The sequence below is a fragment of the Nuphar pumila genome, chromosome 6 (assembly GCF_984573655.1).
Source record: "Nuphar pumila chromosome 6, dmNupPumi1.hap1.1, whole genome shotgun sequence".
NCBI classification, from domain to species: Eukaryota; Viridiplantae; Streptophyta; class Magnoliopsida; order Nymphaeales; family Nymphaeaceae; genus Nuphar; species Nuphar pumila.
In genome coordinates this window covers 112581292-112609154 of record NC_143254.1, presented here as the reverse complement: position 1 = coordinate 112609154, position 27863 = coordinate 112581292, and the positions used below count along the sequence as shown (strand labels likewise).

Genomic DNA, 27863 nt, shown 5'->3' with positions numbered 1-27863 from the left:
TTGAGGTCCTTGATTCACCTTCTAAAAATCGAATTCAAGTCCCAAATTCAAAAGTCCAATTTGACTTGGAAATTCATTTTATTCAAATTTGAAAACGTTTCATTCAGCTTCTGTATTTAACTCTAAATCCACTTTTAGGATCCATGATTCAACACTCATATTGGATCTCAGCCTTCAGATCCAATTCCTCTTTAGGATCCAGAGTCCAATTCCACTTTTTGGATCTCAGAATGCAGATCCAAATCCGTGTTAGGATCCAGAGTCCAACTCTACATTGGATCTCAGACTTCAGATCCAAATCCATCTTAGGATCCAGAACCCAATTCTACATTTGGATCTCAGACTTCAAGATCCAAATCCCTCTTAGGATCCAGAACCCAATTCTATATTGGATCTCAGACTTCAGATCCAAATCCATTTTAGGATCCAGACTCCAATTTCACTTTGGATCTTAGACTTCAGATCCAGTTCCATTTTAGGATCCAGAATTCAATCACATGTTGGATCTTAGACTTCTGATCCAAATCCATCTTAGGATCCAGAACCCAATTTTATCTCGGATCTCGGATCTCAGATCTTAAATCCATCTTTAGATCCAACTCCATTCCCAATTCTAGATTTCAAATCCAATTCCATTTTCAGATCTCATCTGAACTCCCTAAATCCATTTCTATTCTTAAATTACCATTTGATTATCTCAGATCCATTCCAAACTTAAAATCCAAATTCAATTCCATCTCAAGTATTCATTTCCTTTTCTAAATTCAAAACTAAAATTCAAAGTCGATTTTGACTTTGAAACTTCATTTCCTTTCATTTCAAAGCTTCAAAGCATTCTTTCTCATTTATGCTTCCAAATCCTGATTTACTTCAAAAACTTAAAACTTCTCTGATCTATCTCAAGTTCTAAGTTAGATTAAATCATTTCTTCACTCCCTTACCAAGTTCATCTCAGAATACTTGGAAATTTTCAAAACATCTTTTAAAAGGATTATACATTCTTGCATTTCACAAGCATGATTCATTGTGCATTTAGAGTTAGAATAAATTCTTAGATTATATTTAGGCAAAGCAAAAGGCATAGATTCGATCCTTGGTTTGATTACCCCTGGTAAAGGCGCCAGGAATGGTCGAACCTCGTACCGACGAGCGAATCCCGTCTCTTCATTTTTCCCGCAATATTTTCAAAATAGAGGCGAGTAATTTTCTAAATATTTTCAAATTAAGGTCAAGTGAGACCGCGCAAAAGAATTCCTCTTCTCTTTTTCTTTCTTCTTCTTTTCTCTTCTCTTTCTCTTTTCTTTCTTTTATTCTTCTCCCTTCAAAAAGGAGGAAAATAGAGGTTGGAAAAGGAAAAGAGAAGGAAGAGAGAGAAACCACTAGAGAGGAAAAATTTTGCGATGATCACACAGTGCAACAAGCGAGGTCATATCAAGGCCAACTGCTGGTTCAACCCACAAAATCAGAATAAAATACAAAACACCAGAAATGTTGGTACATCAGGAACTGCAGGTACGTTCCGAGTCAGTGAGGATGCTAAGGATCTCCTTCTATCTGCTATGGCCAACTTGAATCTGAAACAAAATGATGATGGAATATGGTATGTTGACTCTGGAGCAGCAACCCATGCATTGGTAATGCAGGTAAGTTCTCTACTATGACTCCCTATTTTGGAAAATCTAATATTGTAACCAGAGATGGGACTCACCATCCTATTTCGAACATAGGCAATGTCGTCATTCCTTTGTCTAAGTCATCCATTCCTTTATCTGATGTTGTTCATGCACCAAATATAAAGAAAAATATTGTATCTGTTTCCAAGCTTGTTGATTCTACCAATTCTTCTGCGGAATTTACTCCTACTTCTGTCTTTGTCAAGGATCTTCAAACGAAGGAGATGTTCGCTAAAGGAGAGCGACATGGAGACATGTATGTCTTTAATGAAGATCCAACCTCCAGTGTCCTGAAGCCCCAGTCTAATCTCGTCCTCAAAAGTGTCCTAAGTACATCCAAATGTAATAAGTCAGATCTCTAGCATTCTCGTCTTGGTCATTGCAGTCAAGCCTTTTTTGAAAAGTTAGTGTCCAATGGTCTTCTTTCGGAGTCTGTTTCTCCTTTATTCAGAAATAAAATATGTCCCAGTTGTCAGGTCTGCAAAAGTCATGTACTTTCCTTTCATTAAATAAATAAAAGAGCTTCTATACCTTTTGAGATAATATGTACAAATGTTTGGGGCCCAGCTCCTAATCCTTCCTCTTCTGGAAGTAAATATTATGTATCCTTTATTGACAACTTCTCTCGTTTTACCTGGATATTCTTTATGAAACACAAATTAGAGGTTTTTTTCATTTTCCGTCACTTTCATGCCTATGTTAAAAATCAATTCTCTCAAAATATCCAAATTCTCCAATGTGATGAGGGTGGTGAGTATTCCTCTAAAGATTTTTTAGATTTTCTCCAAGATAATGGGATGCATCGTAGAGTTTCTTGCCCATACATACCACAACAAAATGGAATTGCTGAACGTAAACACAGACATATTGTGGAAAGTGCAATGAGTATGATGCATGGGAGTAACTTACCCATTAGTCTTTGGTTTGAAGCCTTTCACACTGCCACTCATGTGATAAACCGCCTTCCCATGCCTATTCTTGAAAATCAATCTCCCTATTATGTTCTCTTTGGTGCACATCCCGATTATAATGAGTTACGAGTTTTTGGATGCACATGTTATGTTCATATTGACAAATCCATGAGAATTAAATTCCAAGACAAAGCCTCTATATGCCAATTTGTAGGTTATGCAGATGAACACAAGGGTTACAGATGCTATGATCCTGCCAATAAGAAGATCAGAATTTCCAGAAATGTTGTTTTTGATGAAAATAATTTTCTGGGAAAAGAAACTGATGCCAATCGTGAACCTACTGGTTCAGTTGCTAATTGGTATGATCCATGGCTTAGTGCTGAACTTATTTCACATGCTGCCGAGCATACTATTCTGTCTCCTGAAAGCATACATGGTGAGACAGTTTCAGATGATGCATCACAAGCAGAGTGTCTAAGATACAAAGGAAATGTGTATACCAGGAGATCTAGAGAGCAAACGAATGTACCTACTGAAGAACATATTGCATTGTCTAATAACAGAGAAGCACCGAGAAGATCAGGCAGGATAAGGCATCCTATTGAAAAGTGGGTTAGTTATGACAACTTTTCTATGGACTTTCAGATCTTTCTATCCCAGATTGAAAAACACGATGAACCACTTAGTTTTCATCAAGCTGTCCAATCCAACAAATGGATTGAAGTGATGAATGAGGAGATCGAGGCACTTCATGAATGTCGAACATGGGAGATAGTTGCCCGTCCTCCAGACAAAAATGTTGTTGGTTCCAAATGGGTTTATAAAATTAAATATAATCCGGATGGTAGCATTGAACGGTACAAGGCGCGTCTTGTGGCCAAGGGTTTCACTCAAGAATATGGTCAGGATCATGATGAGACATTTAGCCCAGTGGTGAGAATGAGAACTATTCGCATTATACTTGGCCTGGCAATTGAACATGGGTGGATCCTCAGTCAGCTTGATGTTAAGAATGCATTCCTCCATGGGGACTTAGGAAGAAGTCTATATGGAGCAACCTCAAGGTTATGCAGAGGGAAGCCCAAAAGAATATGTATGCAAGTTAACCAGAGCTTTGTATGGATTGAAGCAAGCTTCTAGGTCATGGTTTGAAAGTTTTTCCTTAGAAATCCATAAACATGGTTTCTTTCGTTCCCAACTTGATCATTCTCTGTTCATATATAGGAACGGTACCACTGTGGTTTTCTTACTCATATATGTTGATGATATTGTTATCACTGGTAATGCTCCAGACCACATTCAGCGAATTAAAGTTCTATTGAGTATGCCGTTCAAAATGAAAGACCTTGGGGAGCTGAGATATTTTCTTGGAGTAGAGGTAGATAGACAAGGTGATAAAATGTCATTAACTGAACATAAATACACTCTTGATCTTCTGGCTAAAGCAGGAATGACAGATTGTAAACCTCTACCCACACCCAGTGTTGTTAACCAAAGGCTTAGTATTTATGATGGTGAGTTGTATCCTGATGCAGTCAAGTATCAGAGTTTAGTAGGTATGTTACAATACCTTACCTTCACTAGACCAGACATTGTGTATTCTGTCAATCAAGTATCTCAATTCATGCATGAACCAAAGACTGGTCACATGGATGCTGTCAAACGCATCCTTCGCTATCTAAAAGGAACGGTGGGTGATGGACTCACTTATATTCAATCTTCATGGAAATCACCAAAACATGACATACTTGCCTATACAGATGATTGGGCAGGGGATCCAGATGAGAGAAGGTCTGTTTCAGGATACTGTGTTTTCATTGAGAGAAATCTTGTCTCATGGAGTAGCAGAAAACAGAAGGCTGTGGCAAGATCTAGCACAGAGGCTGAGTATAGATCTATGGCAGCTACGACAACAGAAGTGACCTGGATTAGGCATCTTCTCACAGAGATCGGAGATGATATCTCAAATTTGATACTTATGTGTGATAATAGAAGTGCTATACAAATTGCATTCAATCCTGTTCATCACAGTCAGACTAAACATATTGAAATCAATCAACATTTCATAAGACAAAAGATAGCCGACAAAGAGATTGAACCAGTTTATGTGCCTTCAGAAGACCAAGTTGCCGATATGTTTATAAAAGGTCTTACAAGTCATTGCTTCTGGTATCTGAAGAACAAGTTGCACATGGTTCAACCCCATGCACAACTTGAGGGAGGGTGTTAGAATGTGGAATATGGATTGGATATGGATCCGATATCGGATCCATATCCATCCACGAGTTTTGCTCTAGTTGTATTATAATGTAACATGTGCTACTTATAAGGGGCAATTTTGTCCCTGTAAATTATAATTGTAACCCTATTCTAATAAAGGCACTAGCGCAGCAATCGAGACATTGTGGGATGCCGACTTCTCAAGAAAGGTTCTCTTTCTTTCTCTCTCTCTCTCACGTGCTTTCACAAAAGGTTGGGTGGATGAAATGGAAAAGTGCAACTAGAGTGTTGTGTGATCGTAGAATGCCATTGCGGTTGAAGGGAAAGTTAGGCCTGCTTTACTATATGGTACGAAATGTTGGGCTGCCAAGAGACATCATATTCAAAATATGAGTGTAGCTGAGATGCGTATGTTGAGATGGATGTGTGGAAATACAATAAAAGATAAGATTCGGAACGAGGAGATACGTAAGAAGGTAGGCGTTCCACCCATTGAAAATAAGATGAGAGAGAATCGTTTACGGTGGTTTGGACATATTCGGCGAAGGCCTAATGATGCTCCAGTTAGAAGGATGGAGAAATGGGAAAATATATTAGTTAAAAGAGGTCGGGTAGGCCTAGAAAGACATGGATGGAGGTGATAGGAAAGGATATGAATGCTTTGAACCTCACCGAGGACATGGCATTGGATAAAAATGATTGGAGGAGAAGGATTCATGTGGAAGACCCATAATGATTTTCTTTTTTGGTTCATATCACCGACCCCAATTATTTTGGGATGAAGGCGTAGTAGTTGTTGTTGTTTGTTGTTGTATTGTCTGAAATAGGGTAAGTGATGCTTTTGACGGCATAAAATACATGTCATCTTCTACCACATCATTCTTTCTATCGAATACTTCCAAGCATAGTTACAAATATTGGCCTTGCCTGTGTCTTGGCGAAGCAAAATCTCTGGTTATTATTGGTTTATCAATAAATCTTGGGAAAATCTTGGTACGTAAAAAATAAATGAAAAATTGAGGAAAACACAGAAAATCTGTACATGCTTCCTTCTTTCCCTTTTCTCTCCTTCCTTCTTTCCTTCCATTCCTCCTTCCTTCTTCCCTTCTTCTTCCCTTCCTTTCCTTCTTTCTTCTTCCTTCTTCCTTCTTCGTTCCTTCCTTCTTTCCTTTCTTTTTTCCTTTCTTCCGTTCTTCTCTGCTCTTTTCTTCACCTCACGCAGGGCCAGAAGAGACAGCTATGTATCACGATATACAAATTTTTTATATTTTCAAAATATCGTGATATTTTCCCTTTAAAATAAGTTTTTGAATTTACAGTGATAATTCGTGATATTTTGAAAATATTGCCAATATGTGTGACTATGCTTCCAAGTTTACTCATTTAAAGACACCTCTTTAATTTATTGATTGTGTGATAAGTGGTACGTTGTTTCTAATAAATACAACCACTATGTCCAGTTACGTTGTTATTCATCTGAGTTTGCGGTTATATCGTCATTATTAATGTGGTCATCAATAAATTTGTCTGGGTTTGGTGTTGTAAACTGCTTGGTTTCAGTTTTCTTGATCTAACAAACTAGAAAGGAAACATATTGGCGTATTAGGGAGTCTGAGCTTACCCTGGTGCATTTTAGTTGAGCACTGATTGCTGTCAATTGAAACTTTTCATACCAATTGTCTTCCTTCTAAAGGAAGCAATAGAGTGAAACATGACCACAGTGTATTCTCTCCTTCATCTTGCACATGGTGGTTGCAAGGATGTGGCTTTGTATTGCCATCTTTCCTTGGCACCATGGCCACCACTTTGTGGCCATCCTTTTGGGTTAAAAGGTTTTAGGAGATGGTTTATTGAAAACAAATTGTTACGCCTGATTTTATGGCAATGGTTGAGCAACATATGCTACTGCCCATGTTAAAATTCTGGTCAGTGATCCTTTTGGATATGTTTTTGATGAGGTGGTCGGACTGGTTGGGAAAGTGAGGGTATTTGATTTATTGAAGTGCATCAGAAGGGTGAGAAGGTGACCATCTTGCGGTTGAGTTCTGATTTCGATTTTTTTGAGCTAGAATGGAGTTTTCATTTTGCAGTATATTCTATCTTTACATATGAACAACAAATGAACAACACATGCTGTCCACGAAGGGCTTTGGCTTGTTTGGTGCCTGCACATGTTGTTTCGCTTAAACAGGGAGCTTCAGGCCGAGTGTGGTATCCACATTAGATAGGCAGAGTTATTCAAATTCCTTTTTCTTCATAACTGGGAAAGTTTATTCACTGGAAAAGTTTAACATATTGCCCTTCAAGAATCCATCTTTTTGTACAGAACAGTGATCTCACACTTGTGATGCTTATTTTTGTTCTGTGTCAGTGCATATGTGTCTTTGTTATTGTTTTGCAATTATTGTCATGCATTTATGACCTATTCTTCTGTATGGTGTTTGGCATTGTTCCTCTGCATTCTGAAAGTGTTCTCTTTATGACTTGTGATGCTTATTTTGTGTTCTATGTTCCAGTGCATATTTGTCTTTGTTATTGTTTTGTCATGCATTTATGACCTGTGCTTCTGTATGTCTTTACTTATCTCAATTATATTCACCTTTCCAGCAATCTATACACTATCAATTTTTAGGGATTCTATATGGCATGATTGTATAAGTGTGCATGGAATGAACATGGACCATGGTATGTGATTCTGTGAATCTGCACTGGTTGCAGCTGCAACCCATTCCGCTAATGATTTTGCTTTCAATTTTGTTATTAATGACTTGGCACTTTTTGGTGTAGGACAATATTGAGAAAGACAAAGCGTACAGTGCCAAATTTGCTCCGTTTTGGAATGAGATTATAAGAACTCTGCGGGAAGAAGATTATATCACTAATTTGTCAGTAATCAGATATCCTTTTGGTGATGCCTATCAGATGTGACCGTTCTATGATTGCTTTACACCAATAACCCTGCGGGTTGAAGCCTGCTTGCTTTGTTTTTGTGATTCTGCAAGATTAAATTGGATATTAGTAAATACTCTGGTTGAAAACGATTATGACCTTTGTGCTTAAGCGTGTTCTGTTTCTTGGTTACCATGGATAAAATTTTCTCATTGTTTTTTGTTGTCATCATTATTTTATGCAATAGCTTATGCTAGTTTTTGTTTGTTATTAGGGAGTTGGAGTTACTTCTCATGCCCAGGAACATAGGTGCTCTTCCAATGGTCCAATGGCCCTTATTCCTGGTTGCGAGCAAGGTTTAATTTTTACTTCTCTTTCTAATGAAATCTATAATTATAAGTCTTTTATTGTACAATAGAATTTTCTAATGTGAGTTACATGAACATATTTATGCAGGTATTCATGGCCAGAGATATTGCAGTGGACAACAAGGATAGTCAAGATATTCTCTGGGAAAAGATTTCAAGGGATGACTACATGAAATATGCAGTTAAGGAATGCTACCACTGCCTTCATTTTGTTTTGTTGTCAATACTGGAAAACGAGGGTAGACAGTGGTGAGTATGATGAAGTTGTTTAGTTTGTCTGGTGTCTTCTTGAGGTAGCAAACTGATTGTTTATGTTGTAGATCATAGTCAAATTATTTTTCTCTTGTTTCAATTCCTTCGGTGCAGGGTGGAGAGGGTATTTGAAATTGTGGAGGACCGTTTGGCTAAGAAATTAATTCACGTAGACTTCCAGCTAAGCAAGCTGCCGCTTGTTCTTTCGAGGATTACTGCATTGACTGGGATACTGGTATGAGGAGCAGAGTTATCTGAAAAAATTCTGCTCTAACTTAAAATGAACTGATAAATTTTCTTTTATAGTGTGTGAACTTGTGACTATGCCTGCTTTGTATGCTTGGCTGATGAAAATTAAAATCTTCTTTACTGTATTGTTCAAATGACAGACATGTTTCATTACTATTGACGAGGTTGTTGAGTGCCTTTTTGTGGGCATTTATGTTGGTTTTTCTCTATTGTGTCTCAGTATTATGTGAGAGTGTTTTTGTGTGATGTCAAGTTACCTTCTAAGTGCTGCATTAAATGTTTCTGTTGTGGACTTTTGTATGTGATGGTCTTTTATGTTGGTGTACATGTAGTGTCCAAGTGGCGTTCTTAGAAAAAGATAATATTTTCAGTCAATGCTTGAAAAAAGGAAAAACTCGAGCTCCTCTTTCTTTCAAAATGCCAGCAGAAAAAAAATATTTGTAATCATTTTTAAATGCACATTAAAATGTTCTTTTTCTGAGAAGAGGCTGATGAAAACCTGTTTATGTCTATGATTTTGTTTTGTTGATTTTGCTCTAGAAGGAAAATAAGGTGACATGATTGTAAAAATGTCTTCAAAGAGACAAAGGTGTAATGTGTGCACAAAGGCACAAGAAGAATACTTGAAATAAGTGTGCTCAAAGGCACAACACAGAATAGATCACAAATGTACAAAGGCATAAAATGTTTATTGAATAATGAAGAGCTTTTCCCAAAAGCTTAAAGAATACAAAGGGGGTTAACCCCTATTAATAATACAAAAAGAGAGGAGACCTTGGACGGGCTCCACATAGACGTTGGAGCCCCACCTGCAGTCACAATTGTGACCGTTGGAGGGGCCCAATGTCTATATGGTGGCCCCCACAATGGCTCAAAAAGAAAAAGAAAAAGAAAAGGAAAAGAAAAATGGAAAAAAAATAGAAGGAAAAAATTACAAACACATTCCAAGGAGAATATGCGTAAAATAGGAAATGATAGTTGTACCCTTAAAGGGTATTACAAGAAATATATATTTATATATATCCATATATATATATATACATAGACATATATATAATATGTATATGTATCTATATATATATATGTATATATCGAATACATTTTAACATCCCCCATTAAACTTACGGTGTGATGACCGAAAGTTTGTTAAGATGAAAATTGTATCTAGGGGAACAAAGCGGCTTAGTGAAAAAATCCGGAAGTTGGTATTCTAATGTCACATAAGGTAGATCAATGATATTTTTTAGATATTCTTCTTTAACATAGTGGCAAACCATCTCGATATGCTTCGTGCGCTCATGAAAAATGTGGTTCTTTGCAACATAAATTGAACGTTTGTTGTCACTGTTAAAAATAAAATTGTATCCAAATACCCGATAAGGGTATTTTTGTCTTTTATCATATAGTATAATCCACTAGGGACTGAAATGTAATTTAATATTATAATAAATAAACTGCCATATAGCGTAGGCACAATAGTCATATTTATGACTGTTGTGCACAACAGTCAAAATATGACTGTTGGGCAGCAGTCCAACTAGACGTTGGACTGCCACCCAACAATCATAATAATGACTGTTGGAAGGCAGTCCAAAGAGCTGGACTGCCTCCCATGTGTTGGAGTGAGGCTCTATAAATAGAGCCTCACTCTCTTGTTATTCCTAAATGCTTTTAGAAGCATTTGAGGGTTTTCTCTAGAGTTTTTTCTTCATCTTATAGGCTTGTATGCCTCTTGTGCTGTTTGGTATTTTTATCTCTTTTGAGATTGTATTTGGTCCATTAGTGACCAACTTTAACTGAGTTTATTAAAGCCCTTTGTTGGCATTGTGTTTGTTTCCCTATTGTTCCATTGTACCTTGTTTCATTACATGGTATCAGAGCGAAGTTCTTGAAAGAAGGAGAATCTCGTGAAGGAAGTGTTCTTCGTTCATTGATCATTTTCCTATCTCCTCTAGTCTAAACTCAAGTATTCATTATTGGAGAAAGAGAGTTCGCCACCATCATCACCTACAAACTCAATGAAAACAACTACTTGATGTGAGCGACGGCTATGGAGAATCATATCAAAGGAAAGAAATGTGGGGTTTTGTTAGTGGTTCTACTAGTGAACAACAACTCAAATTGACTAGAAGAGAAGGAGATCAAGTCAAAGCCTTGTCCGAAAAAGAAAAAGAAAAAGCCTTGCAAGAATTCCAAAATAAATTAGAAGATTGAGAGGCAAGCAATGCACAAAAACTCTCATGGTTTATGAATACCATGGAGTTCAAGATCGCCACCAATATCATCAAATTCAAGAAGGCATGTGACACATGGAGCTTTCTAAGAATTACTTTTATCCAAAAGGATATGGCTGAACTTTATTATCTCAAAGATATGGTACGTAATTCAAAACAAGGAGATAAAAGTGTAAGAGATTTTTACGGTATTTTATCTCCTATTTGGGATGAATTAGCCATGTTGGAACCAAAATGAGAAGGTTCGGCTATTGATATGAGAAGAACTCAAATCGAAAGAGAAAATCTTTTCTCCTTTATTTATAGCCTTCGACCGAAATTTGAGCAAGTAAGATCTTCCTTACCTCATAGGACCACTTCTCCTTCTATAAGTGAGGCCCTTGCTCAAATTTGTCAAGAAGAGACAAGATTTGGAATGCACAAGTCTAATGATGAGGTCCTTACCATGGCAAAGCCCGAAAATTTTGTGAAAACATATAAACCACCTCACTTTGAGAAGAAGTTCAATGGAGAATGACACAATGGAGGAGGATACAAGGGTGGATACAAAGGAAAAATTATTTGTCATCATTGTAAGGAACCCGAACATATAAGATCGGAATGTCCCAAATTTAAAAAGGTGGCCGCCTTAAGTGAAGAACCTCAAGAATCAAGAAAAGGGGGCAACTTCAATGAATTAAATCTTGCTCAAATAGCAGAAGCCGTTTCACAACTTCTTAAGGCTGCACCTTCTACATTCAGAGCTGCCATCTCTCTTCCTCGTCTCCTCTAGGTAAGACCTCTTGGATTCTAGACTCAGGTGCTTCTTTCCACATGACTCATAATGAGTCTCTATTATCTGATTGCACTAAATCATATTTTTCATGTGTGTCAACTGCCGATGGTACCTCTTTAAAAGTCAAAAGATTTGGAAACCTTGATGATATATCAAAAAAATTCTTTGTTCCAAAAGTGAGTCATTCCCAAACTGGATTTGAATCTTTTTTCGGTCTCTCAAATTGTTGACTATGGTTGTAAAGTATTCTTCTCATCTAAGGCGTGTTGGGTGCAGGATCTCCAGTCAGGGAAGCTGATTGGGCAAGGCTATAGACGAGGAGACCTTTACTACATGGATTTCCTGTGTTTACCAAAATACTCGTTTTGTAATCATGTCAAAGACATTAATATAGATCTTTGGCATAAAAGATTATGACACCCAAGCATATCCAAATTATCTCTTTTTCCATTTTTAGAAAAATTTTGTAAGATAAAAATTTTGTATGTGAAGATTGTATACTTGGAAAAATGCAAATGATACCTTTTGGGTATAGAACCTCTGTGACACAAATTTTTTGAATTTACTGCATTCAGATGTGTGGGGGTCCCTCCCCTGTTATGTCAAAAGGTGGTTATTCGTACTATGTTACATTTATAGATGATTTTAGTAGACATACTTGGATTTACTTTCTAAAACTCGAATCCGAAGTTTTTTCATGTTTTAAAAACTTTCATAATTTAGTTAAAAATCAATTTAAAACAAATATTAAAGTCTTCCGCTCTGACTCTGGGAGAGTTTCTTTCAAATGAATTTCAATTATATCTAAAAAATCATGGAATTGTGCATCAAAAATCATGCCCTAAGACACCTCAACAAAATGAGATTTCTAAAAGAAAACATCGTCATATCATTGAAACTACTAGAACCCTACTTATTTCAAAAGAAATTCCAAAGCAATTTTGGGCTGAAGCTGCCCTAACCGCAGTCTATTTGATAAATAGAATGCCTTCTCAAACTTTGGAAAACAAGTCTCCTATTGAAAAACTCTTTAAAATTTCTCCTGATTTAAAAAGGCTAAGGGTATTTGGTTGTAAATGCTTCGTGCTTCTTAAAAAATATAGCAAACTCTCTCCTAAAGCCATAAAATGTCTTTCTTGGTTATGCTGATAATAAAAAAGGATATCGATGTTATGATAAAACAAATGATAAACTCTATGTTTCTAGAAATGTTACCTTTCTAGAAAATGACAGTGGATTTGATTTTGAGTTCCTAAGAAAGAATCTGAGTATGCTTTCTTATTTGATTTGTTACCCAATAAAGGTATTAGTAATGATATTGAAACCTTCGAGTCTATTAATGACTCAAGTAGTGAACCATCTCAAGATCTTCTTCAATACTCTAGACGAAATACTGGGGAACATCCATGTGCCCTTGACAAATATAATCAATTAACAAATACTGAAGAAACTAGTGTTATAAGGTCAGAACGAACACATAGGCCTCCAAGTAGGTTTGTCTCATATGAATCCTTCTTACCAAACTACAGGGCATGTCTTCTAGCCATTCATTCCTATCATGAACCATCTAACTATAACGAGGCCAAAAATATAAATGAATGGGTTGAAGCCATGAAAATTGAATTAGATGCATTACACAAGGCTCACACTTGGGCAATTCAACCTCTTCCTATCGGAAAGAAGACAATAGGGTGTAGATTGGTGTTTAAAATTAAAACAAAAAGTGATGGGTCTCTTGAGAGATATAAAGCAAGACTTGTTGCAAAAGGATATTCTCAAGAATATGGTATAGATTATGAAGAAACCTTTGCCCCAATAGCTCGTATGACTACAGTTAGAACTCTAGTTGCTATAGCATCCATTCAAAAATGGCCGATATATCAGTTAGATGTTAAAAATGCATTTTTCAACGGAAACTTAAATGAACAAATATATATGGATCCTCCCCCTGGTCTGTCTATTGAAAAAGGCATGGTCTTTCGTCTTCAAAAAGCCCTATACGGGCTTAAACAAGCCCCTAAAGCATGGTATGATCGGTTCAGTGGTACGATATTAAAACTTGGATTTAAATCTTGTTACACCGACACTGCTCTTTTTGTGAGATCTACAAGTACCTCATTGATCATTCTTCTTTTGTATGTTGATGATATGATCATCACAAGGAATGATCAAAAGAAAATTGAAGATATTAAAATTTTGCTTAAAAAATCTTTTGATATGACTGATCTTGGTTTTTTGAGATACTTTTTAGGAATTGAAGTAGCCTACTCACCAAGAGGATATATTTTATCTCAAATCAAGTTTGCAGCTGCTATTGTTGAGCGTTCAGGAATCACAGACACAAAATATGCTGATACTCCTGAAGTAATAAATGCGAAAATGCGAGCTGGAGATGGAGTATTATTAGATGATCCAACCCCTTATCGACAACTTATTGGATCGTTGATGTACCTGTCCATTACAAGGCTAGATATTGCGCATGCCGTACATTCCGCAAGTCAATTTCAACATGCGCCCACAACCGTCCACATGAGTGCAATATTAAGAATAGTTCGATATATCAAGAAAACTATATCTAAAGGACTATTCTTATCCTCTTCCTCATCTTTAAGTCTTATTTCGTACACTAATTCTGACTAGGGAGGAGATCCTAATAACCGTCACTCAACTACTGGCTTTTGTGTATTTTTAGGTGATTCTCTCATTTCTTGGCGATGCAAAAAACAACAGAAAGTGTCTTTATCCTCTACGGAAGCTGAGTACAGGGCAATGGCTACCACAACCACCGAAGTTGTGTGGACGAGAGCACTACTTTCCGATATGCGTGTTGATGTCTCAGAACCTTCAAAGCTATGGTGTGATAATAAAAGTGTCATCTATATAGCCAACAATCACATTTCACGAGCGAACAAAACACATTGAGATGGATTGTCACTATGTTCGCGAAGAATATTTGAAGGGGACCATTACATTGCCATATGTCCGGTCCGAATTTCAGATTGCAGACTTCTTCACCAAAGCTCTTCCACTACCTCAATTTTTGTATCTTCTTAGCAAACTTTTTGTGATTTTCCCATAAGTTTGAGGAGTGTTAAAAATAAAATTGTATCCAAATACCCGATAAGAGTATTTTTGTCTTTTATCATATAGTACAATCCACTAGGGACTGAAATGTAATTTAACATTATAATAAATAAACTGCCATATAGCTTAGGCACAATAGTCATATTTATGACTATTGTGCACAACAGTCAAAATATGATTGTTGGGAAGCAGTCCAACTAGACGTTGGACTGCCACCCAACAATCATAATAATGACTGTTGGAAGGCAGTCCAAAGAGCTGGACTGCCTCCCATGTCTTTAGAAGCATTTGAGGGTTTTCTCCAGAGTTTTTTTCCCATCTTATAGGCTTGTATGCCTCTTGTGCTGTTTGGTATTTTTATCTCTTTTGAGATTGTATTTGGTCCATTAGTGACCAACTTTAAGTGAGTTTATTAAAGCCCTTTGTTGGCATTGTGTTTGTTTCCCTATTGTTCCATTATACCTTGTTTCATTACAGTCACACCATAGCTTTGTAGGTCCTTGGACACGAACCCTCATATCCTTCAATAATTGCTGAATCTAAACAATTTTCATGGTTGTAGTTGCCATGGCTCAATACTCAGCCTCCGTAGAAGACATAGACACTTTTTGTTGTTTCTTGCATCTCCAAGACACAAAAAATTCACCTAAAAAAATAAAAAAATCAATGGTGGAGTGACGGTTATTTGGGTTATCTCCCGAATCAGAGTCAGTATAAGCAATTAAATTTAACTCAGAAGATGAAGATAGAAATACTATCTTATTTATGGACCCCTTCACATATCTGATAATTCAAAAAATGACACTTATATGAACTGATGTTGGGGATGCTTCAATTGACTCGCAACATGCACTGCATGAGAGATATTTGGCCTAGTAATGCTAAGATACATCAATGAACCAACGAGTTGCTTGTGAGGAGTAAGATTTTCTAGAGGAATCTCATCAATCTTCATCTTTGATCCTACTACTTCAGGAGTTTCACAAATTTTGTCATCTGTAATTCCTGACCTGTCAATGACCTCAAATGCAAGTTTAGTCTGAGACAAAAAATAACTCATGAGAGAATAAACAACTTTAATGCCCAAAAAATATGTTAGAAATCCGAAGTCTGATATTTCAAATTTTGCTTTTAATGTATATTTAATACTCTTAATTCCTTTGACATCATCACCTGTAATCAACATATAATAACAAGATCACTATTCTTGCATCAGATTTCTTGACAAACAAGTGTCAGAATAACATGAGCCAAGTCCATTTTCTACCATTAAATTGTTAAAACGATCATACCGAGGCTTGGCAGTTTGTTTTAGTCCATAAAGGGCTTTTCGTAATAAAAAAATCTACCTTTAGGAATATCCATTTCTGAAGGAGCATCCATATAAATTTTTTGTTTAGATCACCATTGAAGAAGCATTTTTGACATTCATTTGATATGTGTTTCAATTTTTAATAAAAGCAATTGTAATAAGGCATCTGACAGACTTTATATCTTTCATCGTAGTGTATTCCATATTCTTGACTATACCCTTTGGCAACTAGACGTCAAGAGATTCATCACTCTTGGTTTTGACTTTAAAAACCCATCTACATCCTATTGTTTTCTTACCATTGGGAAAATCTTAGAATTCCCAAGTTTTATCTTTTTTAAGGGCTCTAAGTTCATTATCCTTGACTTTCCTCCATTTGATAATGTTTTTGGCTTCTTCAAAGTTTTTAGGTTCTATGTGCGAATGGATAACATTAAGACATGCTCTATATTTAGGTGAAAAGGATTAATAATATATAAATTTAGAAGGAATTCCTCTAACTCTTTCGGTTCTTCTAAGATTTGGGTTATTTGTGGAGGATGGCTCACTAGATTCACTATATTTTTTAATTGCACTTTTAAAGGTATTTTTATATCCATGCGTGTAGGTGATAGGATCACTAGAGGTTCTTTTCTTCTATATTTTCATTATCCCTAAGATCATTATATGTTAGTTCATCATTGCTAGAAATATCCTCATTTCTAGATAACAAGTCAAACAAAAATGGATAGTCCACATTCTCTTTATGAGATTCACATTCTTTAAAACCACTAACATTTTCCAAAAAAGTTACATTCCTAAAAACATATAATTTATCATTTTTAATATCATAGCACCTGAATCCCTTTTGCGTTTCCGAATATCCAAGAAATGCACAGGGAATGACTTTAGGTGAAAGTTTATCATTTTTGTCAGTAAGAACAAAACATTTACATCAAAAAATTCTTAGCCTATTATAATCGGATTCCTTTTGATACATAATTTCAAAAGGTGATATTTTATTTAAGTTTTTTGAAGGAAGACGATTTATAAGATAGATGGATGCAAGAGCCACCTCAACACAAAATCTTTTTAAATTTTTTTGAGAAATATGTAGCGTTCTAGTAGTTTCAATAATATGTCTATGTTTTCTTTCGACTAAGCCATTTTGTTGGAGTGTTTTGGGACATAATTTTTTATGAATAATTCCATTAGTTTCAAGATAATTTTTGAAATCATTTGAGAGATATTCTCCTCCAGAATCGGTTCTAAGAATCTTTATTTTACCATTAAATTAATTTTTTATCATCGTGTGATATGTCTTGAAAGTAAAAAGAAACTTTATGTTTATGCTTGAGGAAGTACATCCAACAAAATCTATAATAATTGTCAACAAAAATAACATAATAAGAAAATCCTCCTTTAGATATAATGGGTGCCGGTCTTCATACATCTGAATGCACAATTTCAAAAGGTTTGGTTATTAACATAGTTCTTTGTCTAAAAGGTAAGCTTCTCATTTTTTCAAGAATGCAATCATTACAAGTGAAATCATCTTTATATAGATTTTTAACAAAATGTAAATAAAAAAGCTTGACAATATCCCAAGTCGCTTATGCCAAACATTTATATCTTTATGTTGGGCAATGTCACAAAAAGAGTGTTTTAGAATTTGGAGAAATTTCATGTAGTAAAGATCTCCTTTCCTAGAGCCTTCCTCAATCAACTTTCTGGACCAACGTTCCTGTATCCAACATTTATTTGATGAGAATTTGTTATTAGATCCATGGTCCGATAGTTTAGAGACCGAAAACAAATTTAAATTTAACTTAGGTATAAATCTAATTTTAGGAATAGAAAAACTTTGACTTTTAAAATTTCTAAATCCTTTAATTTCAAGAGAAGCACCGTTGGCGGTTGGGACAAAAGAAGGAGATGCATTTTTTGTGTATCCGGAAAGTGCAAAAATATTTGGAGTCATAGGAAAGGAGGCACCCGAATCTAAAAGCCAAGAAATCTTACCGGAATGAGAGAAGGTAGACATGGCGGCCCCAAAAATAGATCCCTTGAGAAGAGGTTGGAGAGCTTCCATGATAGAGATCCATTGTTGGATGTGGATGGTCATTCCTCTTTATGTGGTTGAAATGTTGTGGCCATCATTTTCTTCCATTTTGGACAAACGGGTTTAATGTGACTCGATTCTTTGCAAAAATGACAAATAATCTTACTATAATCTCTTTCTTGGTAGCTTCTATTTGAGCCACCATCTTCTCTTGCTCCTTGATTTTGATACTTGTTAAAATGCGGAGGTTTATGTCTTTAAGTTGTTTCCTGGTTTAGACGTGGCATATGCTTCTTCATTTTCATCTTTGTTTGGAGGCATAGCAAGAACACTTGAATTTGTTTTACTCATTTCCAATCGAGTTTCTTTTCCACTTAGTTTGGTGAGAACATCTTCAAGAGGTGGAGAAGTGAAAAAGGACAAAAGGGAAGATCTTATTTGTTCGAATTCGGGTCTATGCCTATTTAAAAAATTAAAAAACCGTTCTTCTTCCAATTATTTGTGTTGAATCTCAATGGCTTTCCCACTCTATTTTGGTTTAAGCATAGCATGCTCATCCCAAATGGATGATAATTCGACAGAATATTCTCTAATGGTTAATTCGCCTTGTTGAAGGGTTAAAGCCAGAGTTACCGGAAGCGCCTAGGCAAAAGGGGAAGCGTGCTTCCCCGAAGCGCGCTTCAGAAGCGCGAAACGTCGCGCTTCCGAAGCGTGAGGGGAAGCGTCCCACTTTTTTGGGAAGCGTGCTTCCCTTTTATGGGAAGCGCCTCCCCCTTTAATGGGAAACGCGCTTCCCCTACGTTTCCCCCACGCTTCCCCCTCACTTCCCCATTTTTTTCATTTTTTTCGCTTCCCCCTCGCTTCCGGTTCGCTTCCTAGGTCGCTTCCGGTTCGCTTCCTAGGTCGTTTCTGAGACGGTTCGGAATTTTCTTCTAAGTGGTCCCACGCTTCCCCGCTTCCTAAATTTTTGAAAGTGCCTCGCTTCCCGCTCCCGCTTCCCGTATCGCTTCCCGCTCCCGCTTCCTCGACTGGTAACTCTGGTTAAAGCCTTTTTTTGGAGATAGTACTTGTGGGATAAATCTCTAAGGTATACATCCTCTCAAGATATTCCCAAACTTGAGATGTCTTTTTGAATTTCAAAATCTTTGCATTGATTCTAGTCTCGACCGAAGAGAAAATCCATGAGGTAATTTTATAATTTTTCATCTCCCATTCTCTTTGCTTTTGGCTGTATTCTGTTCTTTCCTCTCCATCAAGAACTTTTATTTTCCCCTTTTCCACTGTAGTGATTTTTGGTTCAAATTTCGAGATCGTACCTTAGATGTAACCGCAAAGTCTCTTTCTCCTGATGTGAGCTTCTATATTGCCGGCCCAAACATGAAAGTTTGACCCATTGAGTTTGAAACCAAGGAAAAAGTAAGAATCTTTTTCCGCCATTGAGAAGCTTACGAGAGAAAAGACAAGACTTAAAGAATAAAAGCACTTAGCTTTTCGAGGTGACCACCGGGACGAGGCAATACACGATCTATTCTTTTAGAGACCAAGCTTTGATACCATGTAAAAATGTCTTCAAAGAGACAAAATGCACAAAAAGCACTAGGTGTAATGTGTGCACAAAGGCACAAGAAGAATACTTGAAATAAGTGTGCTCAAAGGCACAACACATAGAATAAACCACAAATGCACAAAGACATAAGATGAAATAAAATGTTTATTGAATAATGAAGAGCTTTTCCCAAAAGCTTAAAGAATACAAAGGGGGTTAACCCCTATTTATAATACAAAAAGAGAGGAGACCTTGGAGGGGCTCCATATAGACGTTGGAGCCCCTCCAACGGTCACAATTGTGACCGTTGGAGGGGCCCAACGTCTATATGGTGGGCCCCACAATGGCTCAAAAAGAAAAAGAAATGGAAAATAAATATGAAAAACTTACAAACATATTCCAAGGGGAATATGCGTAAAATAGGAAAGGAGAGTTTTACCCTTATAGGGTATTACAAGAATATATATATATATATATATATATATATATATATATATATATATATATAATACATTTTAACAATGATGCCACCACTACAGGTGCAGAGGAAAAGGAAGACCAATACAAACTAATGGTGTGTAAAAGCCACTTGGTGTTGCGTTTGACCCTGTGCATAGCATGCTTGGAATTCACCAGGGATAGAAATGTCCATGACATTGAACAAGTACTGTATATAGATGCCACTATGCACGATATGATGCTTCACAAAATGCTATCGTAAGTACTATCTTGTAGCCAAGCTGCACAAGTTCTCTATTTAACTATGTTGCAAGCCATGCACTCTTTGTTTTCTTTTTTCCTCAGATAAGTGAATTAGTAGCACTTTTAGTGTGATGCTATATTGTTGCGGAAACAGTACTTGTTAGTAACAGAATGCGGGTGCTGCCCCAATTCATTTTGGTATCTGTGCTTTATCAATATGGATTCCATATTATTCCTTATGGTTTTCATGCCATGATTATGCAACTGAATTTCACTTTTATGTTGCCACAAGTAATAGCATTCTACCACTAAAACATAACACAATAAAGCTTGATCTTCCTGGCAGTGGATCTCATACATAATAGCAACTGAGTTCGTCAGAATGGTAATTTATTTCACCAACTGAAGTTTGATAATCCAGTGCTTAGACCTTTGAGCATTGATTTAATCTGCTGAACCATCCTTTCAGAGCATAAATTATAAATGATCAGTTTGTGCATTTCCTTGCAAATATTCTCTAAAGCCTATAATGCGTTTCATGAAACATATTTTAGTAGCCCCAGCCATACTGGTATTTCTGTTCTGTGCAAATGGCACAATCATCTATTCTGCTTATTGTACTATTGCAATAGAAAGATTGAAATATCTTCACCAATGATTTGTTTGTTTAGTTTGACAGTACAATGTACTATTGTATGAAAAGACATGTCACTTGGTTCTGTGAAGAACTGTCCTATGATATCACAAAAATGATGCAAGTAATAACTCTCTTTAAAAGGAGCTAAATTCTTGACTAGTAGTATATCTGGTGATACCAATTTCATTCTTTGAAACCATTGCTGTACTTAGTCCTCAGGCTTTAATATATGATGTGAGACCTTTTTCATTCACTGTTATTTGGGTTGTCATAATGGGAAACAGTTTGAAAGCGGAGTTAGTATGTATCTTTCCCTGAAATATCCGTTTGTAATCGGAGTTATTGTGTATCTTGCCCCAAAATAGTGGAGCCGAACCATTTTATCATTGTGCTCGTTAAGCAAGTTCTATAACCATAATTGGCATGTGAGAATAGATGGTTATTCTACTTTGGATTTCAGATAGATGCATACAAAAACATACAAAGATACTGCAGACAATTTACTCTTTGGATTGTACCTTGAATTTCTTACAGCAACCATTGCAATATATAAATGGACTTGGAATTGAATGAAATTTTAACAGAAATTGATGTAGATGCCTTGAAATGAACATGTTTCTTAACATTTAGCCATCTTCTATGTCAGACCGTACCCAATTGAATGTGTTCTTAAAATCAAGAGGCTCAGAAGAAAGGTTTTCTTTTTGTAACTCTAAGCAAATGGTAGACTTGGTCTTCATTTTTTATCATTTGCCTGAGGGATATATTTAACTCCTTTGTTCATGCATGCATTTCTTCTGTGCATGTTTCTAGGTGTCTGATTCTTGTAACATTAGTTGGGTTTTCTTGGTTGTTTTTAGGGTTTCAGTTAAGTTTGGGCTTTTGCAACATTACTAACTGTACTTTTGGTTCTTGCCTCTAGAATATGGTATCGTTTATTTGTTTTTATATTGATTTTAGAAAGATATATTGACATTCATTTTCTATTTATGTTCTATGTCTGATTTAAAATCTTTCAATCATGGTGTCTCAGAGTTTATTTTGTTAGGATGAATATTTATTTTTTCTTGTTTGTTTTGCTTCGTCTCTTTCAGAAAGCGGAGGATTCCAAGGAGTTAGCCAAGGGGGCTATCAAAGCTGTTCAAGATCTTTATGATGTAGTTATGCATGATGTTTTATCAGTCGACATGCGGTACTAAAGATTACCTGTTCTCATAGGCTCCTTTCTGACTTTCTGTTTCTTTTTCTCTTTTGTTAAATGCTAGAAATTTCATGTGCATGTTATGTTTCAGGTCAAACTATGAGATGTGGAGCAGTATATCTAAAGCAAGGAATGAAGGACGCCTCTTTTCTGAGCTAAAATGTCCGAAAGACTCTGAGTTGGTATATTCTTCTAACCATTGTTGCTATAATTTAACTTCTATTCTAACTATAATAGAAACCAAGTAATTTTAGACTCCCTGCAGAGAGCACAAATTAAGAGGTTGCATTCACTCTTGACCATCAAAGACTCTGCTGTAAATATTCCCAAGAACTTGGAGGCAAGGCGAAGACTGACATTTTTTACAAATTCACTGTTCATGAAAATGCCTAAAGCTAGGCCAGCGCGCGAGACGATTTCCTTCAGGTTCCTTTTTCCTGTCTTGTTTTTTTTATTTTTATATACTTGTCGACATTTCAATAGTTAATTATATGATGTTTACATTTGTTTTGCAGTGTTTTTACTCCATATTATTCTGAGATTGTTATGTATAGTATGAAGGAACTTGAAAAGAAAAATGAAGATGGCATATCTATTTTGTTTTATCTCCAGAGGATATTTCCAGGTACTCACTAATTGTTGGGAAACTTATGTTCTAAATATTTTGGCATTTGAAACACATCATTGACCATTTTGACTGTAGAAGGTTGTTTCTTATTTAATTCATGTGTCTGTTTCTTTTCATTAATGAATGCTTTGTCCTACACTTGCACTTATTGGCATACAGACTCTTGCAATTGTCACTTCTCTTATATGAACTGAACTAGGATGAGGAGGAAAACTTGTCTTTAGTCTATAGTTTCTCAAAAGACTCATGTATTGTTAATTTCTTTTATAAGATCTTCCTGTATAGCTAATACTGTGGAATCTTTTATTAGATGAATGGAAGAATTTTCTGGACAGATTAGGCAAAAAGGAGGATGCACCAGACTCTGAAAACTTTGAAAATCTGAGTGATATACTGGAGCTTCGGCTATGGGCATCTTATCGTGGGCAGACATTAGCCAGAACTGGTAAACCTCTTTCTGTGGCTTCTGTTACTTGTTTATGGACAGCTAGCCAGTATTGCTTGTAGTTTTTTTCTTTAAGTGGCATCATATTCTGTTTTCTTGAAAGTTCACTGAGCAAATTGATCAACTTATGTCATAAACTAATTGCTCTCAAATGTTTAGTTCGTGGGATGATGTATTACAGAAAAGCACTTATGCTGCAGAGCTACATTGAAAGTATTGCTCGAGGAGGTACAGGATCGGTTATTTCTTGGCTTAATTTCTCTTTGGTTTGTTTACTTACTCCAATGCTATCTACACTGCTCCAGATATGGAACAGACTCTATCGTGTGATGATGCAACAAACACCGAAGGTTTTGAGTTGTCCCGTGATGCTCGGGCTCAAGCAGATATAAAGTTTACTTATGTGGTCACATGTCAAATATACGGCAAACAAAAGCAAGAGCAAAAGCCAGAGGCTGCAGATATAGCTTTACTGATGCAAAGGTAAAAATGATGGTATTTAGAATTTTCTTATGTGTTGTTAAGAACAGCACACTCATATGTTTGTTTTTTTTAACTTTTCAAATCTGTTGTTGGCTGCAGGAATGAAGCCCTTAGGATTGCATTTATCGATGAAGTTGAGACATTCAATGATGGAAAACCTTTCACAGAGTTTTACTCAAAACTTGTTAAGGCAGATATCAATGGGAAGGACAAGGTTTATGTTATCATGTTTTGACTTTTTTTCTCTTAGAATTCTACATGGTTGTTAGAATATAAAAGTAATGGACTTGCATCTCAGGTTCAACTTCTGGAACTGTTTAGGGTGGTCACTTTTGATTTACTTTCTAGGGAAATAGTTGCTTGTTGTTGAAACCAATGTTGTAAGTATCGTATCGTTACCTATATCGGTCGGGCACAAAGTAACACCATATCATATCGTAAACGTATTGTAATTTTTTAATAAAAAATTCCAAAAAATTATTGAAAAAAAAAAAATTAACATAAATTCTAAAAAAAATCATATCACATAAAACAATGATGAATTGCACAAAATGAAACCATAAAATTACATATGAAGGCAACTACATAAATTAATAACAAATTATGAAACTGATGTTTGACAATGTAAATAAAAGACAACCACGTATTTTAAATGTTAAACACAATTAAAGCCTTACATTTAACAAACTAACTAACAATATTAAATTCACATCCAAGTCATACTAAAATGTCATAAGTCATAACCGAACTACTAAGAGTTCATGATAACTAAAAACATTACATTTAACCAACGTCTTACATGCCAATCTTCATCTCTAAAGTTCTAAAGAATCTAAACTATAAAGATCCTAAAACTAAACTATCTTCTAGAGCCTATTTGCCAAACATCAGGGGTCAGGACAAATTTTTCTCAGTTTTGCATCCAATTGCCGCTTGATGATCTCTTTATGTTGGGCCATATTTTTGGCAAGTAGGTCATCATCATCATCTTCGGAATCTGGAACAATGGTTGGAAGTGAAAGATTTCATCACCGAAGTTGTGTTCACGCAGTAGAACGAGAGAGAGAGGTTTGGAGACGTCTGCAACAAAGATAGGCTTCCTTCTTTTTTTTTCTCTCTATTGTGAGAACATGCCCTAATTCATATTTATATTACTCTGTGTAGATCTGATATAACAATGGATATCGGGTCTGCTCCAAACCCAAGCACCTGACCCAATAGCATAATACAAAAATACAACAATAAAGTTATAGAAGAGTAAAGTGACAAAAATACCTCTGGACGACTATCATTCTTATTCTTAATACCCTCCCTCAAGTTGTGCATGGTTTTGAACCATGAACAACTTGCCTTTTAAGTACCAAAAACATATACTAGTGAGACCCTTGATAAACAAGTCTGCAACTTTCTTCCGAGTGAAGTGTTGATCAATTTCTATATGTTTAGTACGGCCGTGATGAATAGGAATAAAAGCAATTTGAATGACATTTTGATTATCACAGTGGAGTATGGCAAGCAAAAACTTTTCTCCTATCTCGTCTAGGATATGCCTCATCCAAGTGATTTCTGCGGTGGCTGCAACCATAGACCGATGCTCTGCCTCTGTACTAGATTGGGCAACAACTCGTTGCTTCTTGCTACTCCACCCCACCAAATTTCCATCAATAAACACAATATCCCGAAACTGATTTTCGGTCATCTGGATCTCCAGCCCAATCCACATCTGAATATACGATGATTTGATGTTTGATCCCCTCAACCTGAGACCGATGATAAAATAAACCATCTCCAATCGTGCCTTTTAAATATCAAAGAATCCTTTTAACTGCATTCTGTTCAGTACGAAGATCATGCATAAACTGTGATACCTGATTCACTCCCTAGACAATATCAGGCCTAGTAAAAGTGAGGTACTGAAGCATTCCCACAAGGCTACGATACTGCTTGGGATCACGATAAGATTCTCCATCTTGGGCACTTAGATTATGGTTCAACACACTAGGAGTAGATAACGGCTTGCAATCTCTCATCCCTGCATTATCCAATAAACCCATCATGTATTTATGTTGAGTCAGGGATAAGGCTTCATTTTGTTGATCCACTTCTACTCCCAAGAAATAGCGCAACATGCCTAAATCCTTCATTTTAAATTTTCTTCCCAGTAAGTCCTTGATGGTCTCTATATGCTCATCAGAATTGTCGGTGAGAATAATATCATCTACATATATAAGTAGAGTACTGACCTGCTGATTTCGATAGGTAAACAATGAGTGATCATGTTGAGATCTGAAGGACCCATGTCATTGAATTTCAAGCGAAAAACTATCAAACCATGAACGAGATGCTTGTTTCAAACCATAAATAGCCCTTCGTAATTTGCAGACATGTGAATTGGGACCATGTTTTGCATATCCAGGTGGTTGTTCCATGTACACTTCTTCCTTTAGGTCGCCATGCAAGAAGGCATTCTTGACATTAAGCTAGCAGAGAGTCCATCCATATTGTACTGACAAACATATAACTAGTCGGATAATACCCATTTTAATAACTGGACTGAATGTCTCATCATAGTCTTGTCCATATTCTTAAGTGAAACCCTTAGCTACAAGTCGTGCTTTATAATGTTCAACACATCCATCGAACCTGTATTTGATTTTGTAGACCCACTTGGATCCTACTACATTTTTGTGCGGTCGTGGAACAATTTCCCAAGTTCCACATTCGTGCAACGCTTTCATCTCTTCGTTCATGACCTCTATCCAACTATTTGATCTAGATGCATCTGCAAAATTGTTCGGTTCCTTTTGTTTTTCAACCTGAGAAATAAACAGTTGTAAATCCATGGAGAAGTTATCATAACTTACCCATCTTTCAATGGGATGACGGGCTCTTCCAGACCTCCAAGGCTGAGCGTCAGGGCATGAGTCATTATTATGGCCATTTCTTCTTGTATAGGGTGATATACAAGATTGCACAAACTATCGTGGTATAAAACTCATGAGTCATATTATGAAACTTTGGGAGAGGGTGATCGAGTCTAGGTTGAGAAAGGTTGTCATGATATCAGAGAATCAATTTGGTTTTATGCCTGAAAGATCAACTGTAGAAGCTATACATCTTCTTAGACAACTTATTGAAAATATAGAGAGAGGAACAAAGATTTGCACATGGTTTTTATTGATTTGGAGAAGGCATACAATAGAGTACCTAGGGACGTTCTCTGGTGGACAATGATGAAGAAAGGTGTTTCTCTCAAGTACATTAGTATAATTAAAGATATGTATGAAGGGGTAGTAACCAATGTCCGCACTTGTGAAGGGGTGGCAACCAATTTTCCGATAACAATTGGGTTACATCAAGGATCTGCTTTAAGCCCTTTCCTATTTGCTTGATGGATGAGCTTACGAGATCAATTCAAGAAAATGTACCATGGTGTATGTTGTTTGCTGATGATATTGTTTTGATTGATAAGTCTAGAGTTGGGGTTAATGCTAAGTTAGAATTATGGAGACAAACATTGGAAGCAAGATGTTTTAAGTTGAGTAAGAGTAAGACAAAATACATAGAATGTCAGTTTAGTAAGCAACGAAGTAGTGATGAGAGTGTAGTGAAGCTTGGTGAGCAAGAAATACCGGTGGATGATTGTTTCAAATATTTGGGATCTATCATTCAAAAGTATGGAGAAATTGATGGAGATGTAAATCATACGATAAAGGTGTGGTGGATGAAATGGAAAAGTGCAACTAGAGTGTTGTGCGTTCGTAGAATGCCATTGTGGTTGATGGGAAAGTTTTATAGGACGACTATTAGGCCCACTTTACTATATGGTACAGAATGTTGGGCTTCCAAGAGACATCATATTCAAAAAATGTGTGTAGCTGAGTTGCGTATGCTGGGATGGATGTATGGAAATACAATAAAAGATAAGATTCGGAATGAGGAGATACGTAAGAAGGTAGGCGTTGCACCCATTGAAAATAAGATGAGAGAGAATCGTTTACGGTGGTTTGGACATATTCGGCGAAGGCCTAATGATGCTCCAGTTAGAAGGATGAAGAAATGGGAAAATATATTAGTTAAAAGAGGTCGGGGTAGGCCTAGGAAGACATGGATGGAGGTGATAGGAAAAGATATGAATGCTTTGAACCTCACCGAGGACATGGCATTGGATAGAAATGATTGGAGGAGAAGGATTCATGTTGAAGACCCA

General features: G+C 36.4%; 1 protein-coding gene across 3 annotated transcripts in view; it reads left to right on the top strand.

The window, feature by feature from the left end:
• Positions 1-27863, top strand: part of GSL10 (glucan synthase-like 10) — a 234036-nt gene that overhangs the window by 144207 nt on the left and 61966 nt on the right. For all 3 annotated transcript variants that reach the window (XR_016432360.1, XM_090008729.1, XM_090008730.1), the window contains exons 25-36: positions 7595-7692; positions 7971-8052; positions 8153-8313; positions 8431-8551; positions 21991-22088; positions 22189-22279; positions 22363-22523; positions 22613-22722; positions 23036-23170; positions 23330-23398; positions 23476-23653; positions 23753-23867. Coding sequence is in view for 2 of the 3 variants with exons in the window: in XM_090008729.1 (XP_089864855.1) it covers positions 7595-7692; positions 7971-8052; positions 8153-8313; positions 8431-8551; positions 21991-22088; positions 22189-22279; positions 22363-22523; positions 22613-22722; positions 23036-23170; positions 23330-23398; positions 23476-23653; positions 23753-23867 (1419 nt within the window). In the remaining variant the exon portion in view is untranslated. The remainder of the gene's footprint in view (positions 1-7594; positions 7693-7970; positions 8053-8152; positions 8314-8430; positions 8552-21990; positions 22089-22188; positions 22280-22362; positions 22524-22612; positions 22723-23035; positions 23171-23329; positions 23399-23475; positions 23654-23752; positions 23868-27863) is intronic.